Genomic DNA, 12056 nt, shown 5'->3' with positions numbered 1-12056 from the left:
CTGGAGAATGGTGACTGAAAGAAGTTGGAGGTTTATCATTCTCACATAAGAGGAAGTCCAGGGGGCGAAGTTTGTGATGTGATGGGTCCTTTGCCCCTTCTATCTCCATGAGCACTTAGTCTTTACTTTGCTTGTAGCAACATGGCTGCTGGATGACCAAGAAGGGTGACGATTGAGAACAAAACCCTTTTCATTTTCAGATTTTGTCTCGTTTTCAGCGAAACGTTAGTCTCACATGTTTTTCTAAATATTACCTACTTTTTAAGTGGCCATCATAGGTTTAATAAGAAATGTGAATTTTTGAATTTCATATTTCCACCCAAAGAACAGAGAAAAGTAAAGGGAAAAGATGTTAGGGACAGAGTATGTGAATGGAGTTTGTTCTTTATCCTGAGAATGAGATGATAGATACTTACTAAGCTTATTTCGGTAATTATTTCAATCTATGTAAGTCAGAACATCATGCTGTACAACTTAAACCCACACAGTGATGAAAGTCAAATACGTATCGAAACTGGGGGAGGTGGGAGCGGAATGTGATTTTAAATAAAGGCAAAACACTTTAGCAAAAAGAACAAGGCAATTTATAACAATTTAAAAAAATGTATTGCATTTTTTTTGTTTTTTTGTTTTTTGTTTGTTTGTTTTTTCGCGGTACGCGGGCCTCTCACTGTTGTGGCCTTTCCCGTTGCGGAGCACAGGCTCCAGACGCGCAGGCTCAGCGGCCATGGCTCATGGGCCCAGCCGCTCAGCGGCATGTGGGATCTTTCCGGACCGGGGCACGAACCTGTGTCCCCTGCATCGGCAGGCGGACTCCCAACCACTGCGCCACCAGGGAAGCCCTGTATTGCATTTTTAAAAGCAATGATTAGCGACAGAAATTATCATATGCCTTAGTCCTCCATCCTCAGATGCTAGGTTTCGTCTCTGAGTGTCTGGAACCAAGAGAGTGTTGAGTTTGTGGTCCTGGCTGAATGAAGAATGGAAAGGAAAATCTATTCTGTAAGGTGTCACTGTGAAATGGCCCATTCTACACTGGGAGTGTTTTTTCATTTCTCATTCTAGTGTGTAATACAGAGGCCAGTCTAGCTCTTGTTTCCTTAAACTGCTTAAATTAGTTCTAATTGCAGGAAAATTTCCGGGATCCAACCACTGCTCCGCAGCAACCCATTGGAGACCCACGTTTCCAACCACTGAATTGCTTGAGCCTCACGACCATGACATGCGAGCAACCTGCTGGCAAAAAAATGTTTTTATTGAAACCGTTTCAGCTTGTTAGGAGGAAACATATTAGCTTCCCACCTAAGTAGCCCACACAACTGTAAGCTTTTACTCCAAGTTACGGAGAAGCACCAATTCCTCCCCGACACCCCGTACTCCGTTCACAGAACTGGCTCTCTCCTCGCCCCGCCCCTCGCCGCTAGCGCTCCGCTCAGGCCCCGCCCCCGGAAGCCCTGCCTCTAACTCCGCTCAGTTTCTTACGGAACCGGAAGTGGGGAGCTCGGAGTGAAGGTCGAGCTGTTGGGGGTAAGTGTCTCCTTTGAAGTGTAAATTTGTGCTGCCCGGCTCCCTTTACTCAAACCTCAGGGTGTTGCGAGCGACTGTGGACCTAAAATCCCAGCGCCCGGCCTTCCTACCCCTGTAAATCCAGACGTCGCCGTTACGGGTCGGGTATCTTTCATTTGGGTTTGAATTCGCTACGCGGCTGGTCCCTGCCCTTGGCTTTTCTGCCTTCGGTCCACGTACACACCGCCTTTCACTACATTTTCCTGCTTAAAACGCTTTAGTAGCTCCCCCCACACACCTATGTAACGTCCCCTTCCGCGAGGTGGACTCGCGCCCCGCAGCCTCGCCCTCCCGGCCCCTGGAGGGCAGCGCCTGCCGCCCCGCTCCCGGACAGGCCGCGTCCTCTCCTGGGATTCTTCAGAACCGGCCCCTCTCCGGAACCCCCTTCTTCCCCGCCCCTCTGTCCTCGCGTCTACTCAGGCCGGTCCTTTTGCTCTCCCGGCTTCCCCTTCGTAGTCAGCCCTTCCTCTCCCCCGGCGTAGGGGGCGGGGAGTGACCTGGGACAGGCGTGTGACACCCAGTGTTCTTCCGTCCCAAGCCCATATCGCTGGAAATTTTCCTCTTTTGATACGCGGGCATCTTATTCAGTCACCATCTCTGTAAATACGTGGGCAAGGGGGATCAGGAGAAGCAGAGACAGAGACGGACAGGAATAAAAAACAGAACGAGAAAAGAATGAGGGAGAATCGATGGGAATTCAGGGGGTGGCTGAGGACTTGTAAAAAGACAGGGAAATGAAAGCGATTAAGCACTGAAATAGGTGAAAAAAATAAAGAAGTAAATTTTTAAAAAGTTGGATCTCCAGGGATGGGAGAGCAACACAGGGCCCTGGGTCAGCGGCGGGATGGGGGTAACAAAGGAGAGGCACTTCACACAGAGTGGGCGAGAGGATGAAAGAGTTGGAAACTTGGGCTGCAGAGCAACGTGGTGCTGGGAGAGAAAGAGGACAAAGTGTGACTAGAAGAGAAGAGGAAGAGAGAGAGATCGAGAGAGCAGGAAGGAAGCGCAGCCATCTGAGATGCCAGATAGGGAGGAGGAAGGGCGTGTAACAGGGACAGAAGGGGTGTCACCCGAAGGGCAGAGAGGGAGCAGGTGGGGGAAGAAAGAGGCAGAAATACATAGAGATTTAGGGTAATCAGAAGGGTTGGGGAGAAAGAGCATCAGGAGGGGGAACAGGTTGCAGAGTTGGGCAGGACAGGTGTGAGGGAGGAAATAGGAGGGCAGGAACAGCAGCAGAGCAGAGGGGAACAAGAAGAGAGACAGAGACAAAAAAATAGGGAGACATAAACCTCATGAAATGGAAACACATTGTAGTGCAGGTAGGTGGTGGGAGCTGGCTGCAGATGGATGGTGAGTTGTTTGGATATGGATGATTAAGTTGTGATACATGATTTGTTATTTTAAAATGTAATTAATTTTTCTTTAATTATACAGATGAGGATGAGAATTGCAGAACTCCTGTCATGTGCATTTTGTAATTATTTGTATCAGAAGATAACTTCCATTTGCAAACCCTGTTTAGCCAGGGGGCAGTGATTTGCTTCACTAAGTTGTGAGTTACCCCCTTCCCTTTTCCTGACATGGGGCAGAGGAGTAGGGAGAGGACACGTGGGCAAGAAATGATTGAATCTGTCACTACATGCTGCCTTTTATTTTTTGTATATTTTTAAAACATTTTTTTATTTCTTTAATGTTGTATCTAATTTATTTTTGGCTGTGTTGGGTCTTCGTTGCTGTGCGCAGGCTTTCTCTAGTTGCAGGGAGCGGGGGCTACGCTTCATTGCGGTGCGTGGGCTTCTCATTGCGTTGGCTTCTCTCGTTGTGGAGCACAGGCTCTAGGCGCGTGGGCTTCAGTAGTTGTGGCTCGCAGGTTCTAGAGCGCAGGCTCAGTAGTTGTGGCGCACGAACTTAGTTGCTCCACAGCATGTGGCATCTTCCTGGAACAGGGCTTGAACCTGTGTCCCCTGCATTGGCAGGTGGATTCTTAAGCACTGCGCCACCAGGGAAGCCCCAGGGAAGCCCCTACATGGTACGTTTTAAAAGGAACATTAAAAGTGTTCATTTTTTGTGATGGGTTTTCTTTTCTTTTTCATCTCTTTACATATAATTCTTTTTGTAGCGTGGAATAAATTTTCATTCAGTTTCTACTTCCCTATAAATAATCATTAATTTCTGTAACAAGCTTTGGTGGTCTTCTATAATCATGTCAAGTCATTCTTTTCTAAACATGATATATTGTCAAATTTTTAAAACTTTGACACCACAATTATTAGATGAAAAAACTCACAACTTGTTTCTTTTTAAAATGTGTTTCAGATTTCTTGGAGGCCTGCCTGCTTTCTCCTCTTTATCTTTTGTACTGGAAAAGCTCTTTGGTAGGTTACAAATAATTTTAGACTGTTTTGGTGGACACTTGGTAAAGTTGTCAATGATCTTTTATATTAACAGTCAAATCCTAGTTTTACCAGTTAGTCTAATATTTTGTTTTCTCCTTTTCTTGTGTTCTGCTAAGAGGAAGAGGAGGAAGGGGAAAGCAGAGGAGTCAGGAATGACTCTTTCTCAGGTAAAATTGTATTTTCAGTTGATTCACAGTCTGTCCTTGTAAAATGCCCTTCTTTGGACTCGTTCATCTTCCCTGACTCTGAAGTATCCTGCCTGACAGTTGTACATCACAGTCACCTGGGTCCTTCCCTCAGTCCCTGTCATCTCCATTCAGATTTCACACCCATGGATTGGAGATGGGGTGTCAGTGCTGTTGGACAGCAGGGATCGCTTAGGGCCCCATCTGGATGCACTGTCTGCTTTCTGTCAACCAGGATAAAGAAGCTGCGCATGCAAGTCAGGTATTAATATGCACAATACCTGGTAAAATCTGGAAAACAGAACGATAAGGGGGAATTTTTTTTTTCATGGCTAAGAAATTTATTTAACCAAATAATGAAAAACCAATAAAGGGATCAAAGTTAAGAGTGGTCTGATCACAAGGACACTTCGCAGTTTTAGCATATGTGCTGCCGAAGCGAGCACAACAAGGACACTTTGAGGAAGGAAGATTATAGGCTGGCCGATCTCACCCCTAAATATAAATGCAAAAATCTTAAACATAGCATTAGCACACTATGTCATGGGTCTCGATTATTTGTCTCCCCATCCTATGGGAGAATTATACTTCTAATTCTCTATGGGCATCAGGCACGGTCAGAGGACTTGCTTAAGCCAATAAAATGTGAGCAAAAGTGACCCACGCCCTTTTCAAGCTGAAGCTTTAGGAACCATCGTGTGGTTCTACCATGGATCCTTCTGTGATATGAGTAGGGTGTCCTAGATAAGGACTGCTCTACCCTTTTGGGTTCCAGAATGAAGAAAATGTGAATATTGCAGCCTCCAAAACAAAAACAGTGGTCTGATCAGATTTGCGTTTTAGGACATTATACTGGCAGCAGAGTTACCTGATTTCACTTATCTAATTGCCTGAAAGAGACGATAGACATCATTTAGATAGGGATATGTTGAAAAGCTGATCTCTTGTGGCCTCGACCTACAGAGGCTTGAAGCAGAATCTCAGCTCCCAGGTGGAGGTTGAAGTCAGGTCGTGGCAGTGAGAGTGCTGAATCCTAGCCCCTAGACCACGAGGGCCAGTGGCCTTTGACAAGGCCCCGGCCCAAATTCGTTCATAGAAATGAATTGCGACAGACGGAAAGTAGGGAAGCAAGTAAAGTGTTTATTAGAAGGCAAAAGAGTACGTCTGAATAGACACACACGGGCAGGCTCAGAGAAAGAGTCATACCTTTGTGGTAGTTTGAATCACTTATATAGGGCATTTCTTCTGGGTTTCCTCTGGACAGTCATCTTGCTTTGCCTGGCTCTGAGTCTGTATTTGGTTTATCCCAGGGTCCTCTCCTGCACGAGTCTCTCAGCCAAGGTGGATTCTAGCGAAGACGCATTAAGGGGAAATTTGTTCTGACTTACTCAGAGACTCAGTTGAAGCTAAAGGAGCAAGTCACTGACTTAATGAGTGGGAATGGAATGGAAAGTTCAGAACCTTACATCAGTGACAGAGGGTGTTTTCTTCCATCCTTGAATTTAAACCATGAAATCAACCTAAATCTCTGACAGTTGGACATTCTTTAAATCACCTTCATCACCTCTGTTCCTCAGAGGCTGACTTTACCTGTGGATTGTATCCTTTGAGACAGAAGTTTTTAACCTTTAATGTAGGTAAGGTTCCAGCTTCATTCTTTTGCTGGTAGGTATGTATTTTCTCAGCACCATTTCTTATTGAGACTGTCCTACCTTTTGTGTAGTCTTGGCACCCTTGTCTATGCATCTTACATATATTCCAAGGATTATTTGAGTTTTCTAATCTGTTCCATTGGTTTATGTATCTGTGTTTATGCCAGTACCACATCATGTTGATTACTTTGTAATAGGTTTTAAAATCTAAAAATGACTGCCTTCCTCTTCTTTTTCAAGAGTATTTTGGCTGTTCGCTGCCTCTTGACATTCCCTATGAATTTTAGCATGATTTTTTTCTATTACTGCAAAAATTGCCTTTGAAATTTTATATAGGGATTCCGTTGAATCTGTAGAACACTTTGGGTAATTTGGTCATTTTGTTCTTTTTTTTTCGGCTGCTTCACAGGGCTTGCAGGATCTTAGTTCCCTAACCAGTGATTGAACCTGTGACCCCTGCAGTGGAAGCTTGGAGTCCTAACCACTGGACTGCCAGGGAATTCCCTAATTTGGTCATTTTAAAAATATGAAGTTCCCAGGGCTTCCCTGGTGGCGCAGTGATTGAGGGTCCGCCTGCTGGTGCAGGGGGCGCGGGTTCGTGCCCCGGTCCGGGAGGGTCCCGCGTGCCGCAGAGCGGCTGGGCCCATGGGCCATGGCCACTGGGCCTGCGCGTCCGGAGCCTGTGCTCCGTGGCAGGAGAGGCCGCAGCGGTGGGAGGCCTGTGTACCACAAAACAATATATATATATATATATATGAAGTCCCCAATCCATGAGTACAGGGTGTTTCCATGTATCTCTATGCACTTTTTTTTAGAACGTTTAGTACTTTTCAGTGTACAAGTCTTGCACCTAGTTGGCTGATCTTTTCCTAAGGATTCTATAGGATTGTTCTCTGATTTTCTGTTGACATTGTTCATTGTATATGCAGCTGATTTTCATGTGCTGACTATTTATGCTGCAACTTTTTTAAAGTTGTTTTTTGAGGTAGTAGTTTTCTCTTGGAATCTTTTTGCTTTCGATATAGAAAACCTTGTCACCTACAAAAAAAAGATAATTTTACTTCTTTTCAGTTTGGATAACTTTGCATTTTTTTTCGTTTTCCAATAACTCTAGCTAACTTGTTCAACAGTTTCTTGAACAGTAGTGCAGAGTATGCATCTTTCTCCTTTGTTGTTGTTTCATTTAGCAGTGTGGACTTCCCGTTTAATACATCTCTGACTACCTGTTATAGATTTTGGCATGTTGTTTTTATTTTCACTCAGATATTAAAAAAATGTCCTTGTCATTTCTTCTTTGACCCATTGCTTCTTTAAGAATGAGCTGTTTAATTTCCACTTTTGGAGCATTTTCCTGTTTTCATTCTGATCTGTATTTCTGGTATCATTTCACTGTGGTTAAAGAAGATACTTTTTATGATCTGAATCTTCATAAATTTGTTAAGATTTGTTTTATTGTCTAGCATGTGGTCTGTCATGGAGAACGTTTCACACGTGCTTGAGAAGGATGTGTCTGCTGCTGTTGGGTGGAGTGTTCTGAACATGTTTGTTAGGTACAGTTGTTCTGCAGTGTTGTTCAAGTGCTCTGTTTCCTCATTGATCTTTTGGTTTCCATGCATTGGTAAAACTCAGGTATTGAAATCTGATACTAATATTGTGCTGTTATCTATTTCCAATTTTATTTCTGTTAAGAGCTTCTTCATTTTGGGGGGAGCTCTGATGTTAGGTGTATACATACTTGTAATCGTTATAGCTTCTTGGTAGATTTACCCTTTTCTCATTTCATAATGTATTTTGTCTCTTGTGTTAGTTTTTTCCTTAGTTTATTTTGTCTGATATTGTGCAGTCACCCCTGCTCCCTTTAGGATTGAATATCTTTTTCCATCCTTTCACTTTTCGCCTTTCCACGTCCTTAGATTTGTGAATGTTCACAGTTGCAGCTCTGACACACTCTCTGTGTGTCTCTTGCTCTCTGTTTTCCTCCTGTTACTTCTGCTAGTGGTCCCTGCTCAGGCACACTGTACAGTGGTGAAAGGCAGGAACCCTGGCCAGCCCGCTTCACTCCACTGTAACTTCAGCAGGAATTAATCAAGTGTTTCCTTCTGATCGTGATGTTTGGTGGAATATTCTTGCTTAATAACAATATTTTCTCTCAACCACTGTGCCACCAGGGAAGCCCTGTCATGATTTTTAGTTGTCCAATAAGTTTTAAATTTTACTATCATGATAATTTTATTATTAATCTGTGCAAATAATGTATAATAGTAATAACTTTTCCAATTTTGAGTCAGAGTTATTAGTGGAAAAAAAAGAAACTCTTTTGCCTTTGTTAATACCTATCTAAGGCTAAATGGACAAAATCATAATTTTTAATATAGTTATTATATTGAGGTTGGAATTAAAGTATTCTTCTATTTTTTCATGTCTCTACTGTTATTTTTTAGTAGCCCATTATGGAATTATGTGGACAAATGCAGTTGAGTACGATCGATAACATTTTCATTGTCTGGAAGATCCTGAAATGCACATGAATAAAAATGATGATGAAAAAATTGTCTGAAAATTAGTCCAGATAATACTCCTTTCATTTCACTTGATATAGTGTTGACATGTGTGTGCATACATTCATGGATGTACAATTCCATGCTTTAGATAAAAGTCGTCATGATTCTGAAGCTATGTACTTTACCTGTTTGCAGTAGAAATTATATTTTTAATATATTCCATGGCCTTGAATATTTTCTATACTATTATGTTAATGGTTTAAATAGTAATACAATTACTAATATTTTGTGTGCATATGTGCGTGCACGCATGTGTAATGGCCTTTTAGGCCGTTCCACGTTGTTCACCTTGAACTTCATTCACGTTTTCTCAGGGAACTGTCTGGCAATGTACTTTTTTTTTTTTTTAAGCTTCCAAGAGCATTTTGTTTATTTAACTTCCTCCTTCTCCTCTCAGTAGCACTTAGTATGAACACAGCATTGTTCTGAGGGCTTTAAGAATATTAATGTGTTTAATTCCCATGCACAAAGTGGATCCTAGTTATTACCCTCATTTTACAGTGGAGGAGCCTGAGGTTCAGAGAGAGGTTAAGAGACTTGCCCAGGGCCACACAGCTGGGATGTGGTGTGGCTGAGACTCGAACCCAGGCAGCCTAGCCCAGAATCTTGAACACACCACCCTGAGCTCTTCCCACAGACAGATTCATGCTGATGTGAGCGCTGGGCAGCAGTGGGCCCTGGTGCTTGGTGTGGAGTCATCCTCACTGCGCCTCACACAGCCTGGTGGGGCTGGCACTGCCTTTCCCAGCATGCCCCTGCCTCACTGACGGGGCCCCCAAGCCCCTTTGGTCCAACATAGGGCCCTCCAGACCGTTGGCCACCAGCAGCTCCACCAGGGGACGCTGTGGTCCCACGTGAGCCACTGCGTGTTTCTTAGGCAGCTCCTGTCTGCCCGCCCGTTTCTCCCTCCCTTTGCCAGGCAGACTGGCATTTTCCATCCCGTTCATACACCCCTTCCGTGGAAGGGCAGTGACCTGTGGGAAGCTACAGTCAGATAAGGAGGCTTAGGGCAAGGCTCCCTCCAGGAAAACGGGCTCTCCTTCCATCTCCTCTTTTTCCTTTTCCTTCTAAAGGATCCCAAGGGCAGAGGAGGGTGGGGTAGCATTTGAGGGGTGTTGGGAAAGCCCTGAGATTCTGGCAATGTACTTAATGCTGTATGTGTTACTTAACTCTTTGATTTTAAACTTCATTTCCAAAGTCCAACCTTCGGAGTTCGGCTGCTTGCTGTGTGATTCCTTAGTTTCTTGACCTGAGTCGAGTTTCTCAGTGTCTGACACAGTTTTCTCCTCTGCAGTATCGGAACAGGTCTTTAATGAGCTGTGTTGTTGATAACAAGTTAATACAAGTAAAACATTTAGAGTAATGCATACCACGTAGCAAGTGTTCAAACAGTGTTCGTCTTTGCTGCTGTTATCATCATGATAGGAGGTTTTGAGCTTTCCTTAAACCCACTGTGGACTCTGTCATCTCTGAAGACACCACTCAGGCTCCTCCAGGTTTAATTACCCCTCGGTGTGTAGAACATAATATCTAATACTTCCATATAGACAACCCGGCATTGAATTTTTATTTGTATCTATTTCATGTATTTCCTACAAAAATGATAAATCTATATCTATTTGAAGGATATCGTAATCTCTATGACAAAGCATAAGAAATTAAAACTAGACACACGAGTAGCTCCAAATACCTTTAAATGACTTTCAGAATACATACTTTTGCATAGCACAGGGAGATCAGCTTGGTGCTTTGTGACCACCTAGAGGGGTGGGATAGGGAGGGTGGGAGATGCAAGAGGGAAGAGATATGGGGATATGTGTGTATGTATAGCTGGTTCACTTTGTTATAAAGCAGAAACTAACACACCATTGTAAAGCAATTATACTCCAATAAAGATGTTTTAAAAAAAAGAATACATACTCAACCTAATTGATCTTTTCACCTCTACTCATTTTATATGCAAATAAGAACTCTGCTCATGGCCCCTTGGCGAAATGTTTTTTTTTATTTAAGGCACGGTTGACCTTCAAGGATGTGGTCATCGAATTCTCTCCAGAAGAGTGGGAATGCCTGGACCCTGCTCAGAGGGCCTTGTACAGGGACGTGATGGTGGAGACCTACAGGAACCTGATCTCTGTAGGTGAGGATAACTTCACTCCAAAAGTTGGGAAGGTAGTTTTGCATTTACCGTTGTTTGCCTTTGGGGATCGCCTACCTTCCTTAACTGAACTCAAAGTCATGTTGACCGGGCAAGAAAAGTTTTGTGATGTAGCATCAGGAGTTTTGGGGTTGTTTTTTTTTAATTTTATTTTTTCAATTTTATTTATTTATTTATTTATGATTTCGTTGGGTCTTGGTTGCTGTCCGCGGGCTTTCTCTAGTTGCAGTGAGCAGGGGCTTCTCTTCGTTGTGGTGCGCGGGCTTCTTGTTGTGGTGGCTTCTCTTGTTGCAGAGCTTGGGCTCTAGGTGCGTGGGCTTCAGTAGTTGTGGCACGCGGGCTCAGTAGTTGTGGCTCACAGGCTCTAGAGCGCAGGCTCAGTAGTTGGGGCGCACGGGCTTAGTTGCTCCGCGGCATGTAGGATCTTCCAAGACCAGGACTTGAACCCGTGTCCCCTGCATTGACAAGCGGATTTTTAACCACTGCGCCACCAGGGAAGTCCCAGGGAAATCCTAGCATCAGGAATTTAAACATGCCCTTTCTTCAGATGATCTGGCCACTTCATGATATGCCAGGAGTTTTTCCAGTGCTTGAGTACGTCTAATGCCCAACCGGAAACTTTTAAAATATTTCATTCCCTGTGCTCTACCCCTGTGCTTTTGATTCAGTACTTCTTGGTAGAGAGCTGGATATCTGTATGTTACATTGTTCCCTCTGCATTGAGAAGGAGGCAGGCAGTGGCTGAATTTGTGAAACATTTTTCCAGACCCATCTGTAATGTCCTCACTCTCATGTAAACGGAGAGCTGGAATTCTGGAAGAGCCACAGCAGTTGACATTTCTTTCAATAGGCAGGAATTTCTATTTTTGATGTGAGTGTTATTTGCATATTTGAGCAAGAGGAAGCACTCTCGACTGTGAAGAGTGACATGAAAATAGCAAAAAACCAAATGGGTGGGAATGAATCGAAATGTGAGCACAGATCAGATCTCAGAAGGGCAGAGAGGAAGCCACAGCATTAGTAGTGTTTGGGAAAGTCTACCCAGATGGAGAGTACTTTGGGAAAACAGAAGTTTATTTGTTGTCAAGTCTGAGAGGAAATTTTTCTTCTCCCTGAGTTATCACTGTCTCTCAACATGTAAAATGTATCATGTCACCCTCCAGTGGTGCAGGAGCTCCATCAGCAACAAAGGCAAAGTCTTTATCATGGTCTACATCACTTGGCCATTTGGCTTCTGTGGACTTGTTATTCTTTGATTTTGAGAGTCACAAGGAGGGTTGTTTTAAAGAAGGGTCTATTGCTCCCTCAGCTCTCCTTTTGGACTTGATTCCCTTCAATGCTCAGTTCTCAGTTCTGGCACCTCAGAACCTGCATGGAGCTGTCTCAAGCCCTGTCTGCTTGTTTAGATCCCTCAGCCATTTTTTCTGTTCTGACTTGGCCACACATATCACGGATATGTGTAATAGAGAGGTGCATTAGGTCTCCTGTAACTGTTACTTAGGAAAACTGTAAAGACAGTGGACAGAGAGATCGTCTTT

The 12056-nt window shown here is 43.8% G+C and overlaps 1 protein-coding gene across 2 annotated transcripts in view; it reads left to right on the top strand.

Annotated features, from left to right (window-relative positions):
• Positions 1-1488: 1488 nt before the first annotated feature.
• LOC112415621 (zinc finger protein 347-like) overlaps positions 1489-12056 on the top strand; it is a 35264-nt gene continuing 24696 nt past the window's right edge. For both annotated transcript variants that reach the window (XM_024768734.1, XM_024768733.1), the window contains exons 1-5: positions 1489-1527; positions 3001-3118; positions 3883-3941; positions 4079-4129; positions 10374-10500. In XM_024768734.1, the coding sequence (XP_024624502.1) occupies positions 4115-4129; positions 10374-10500 (142 nt within the window). In that variant the 5' untranslated portion in view covers positions 1489-1527; positions 3001-3118; positions 3883-3941; positions 4079-4114. The remainder of the gene's footprint in view (positions 1528-3000; positions 3119-3882; positions 3942-4078; positions 4130-10373; positions 10501-12056) is intronic.

This window comes from Neophocaena asiaeorientalis, unplaced genomic scaffold (assembly GCF_003031525.2).
Source record: "Neophocaena asiaeorientalis asiaeorientalis breed wild unplaced genomic scaffold, Neophocaena_asiaeorientalis_V1.1 scaffold629, whole genome shotgun sequence".
NCBI lineage: Eukaryota > Metazoa > Chordata > Mammalia > Artiodactyla > Phocoenidae > Neophocaena > Neophocaena asiaeorientalis.
This window is presented reverse-complemented; position numbering and strand designations above follow the sequence as displayed.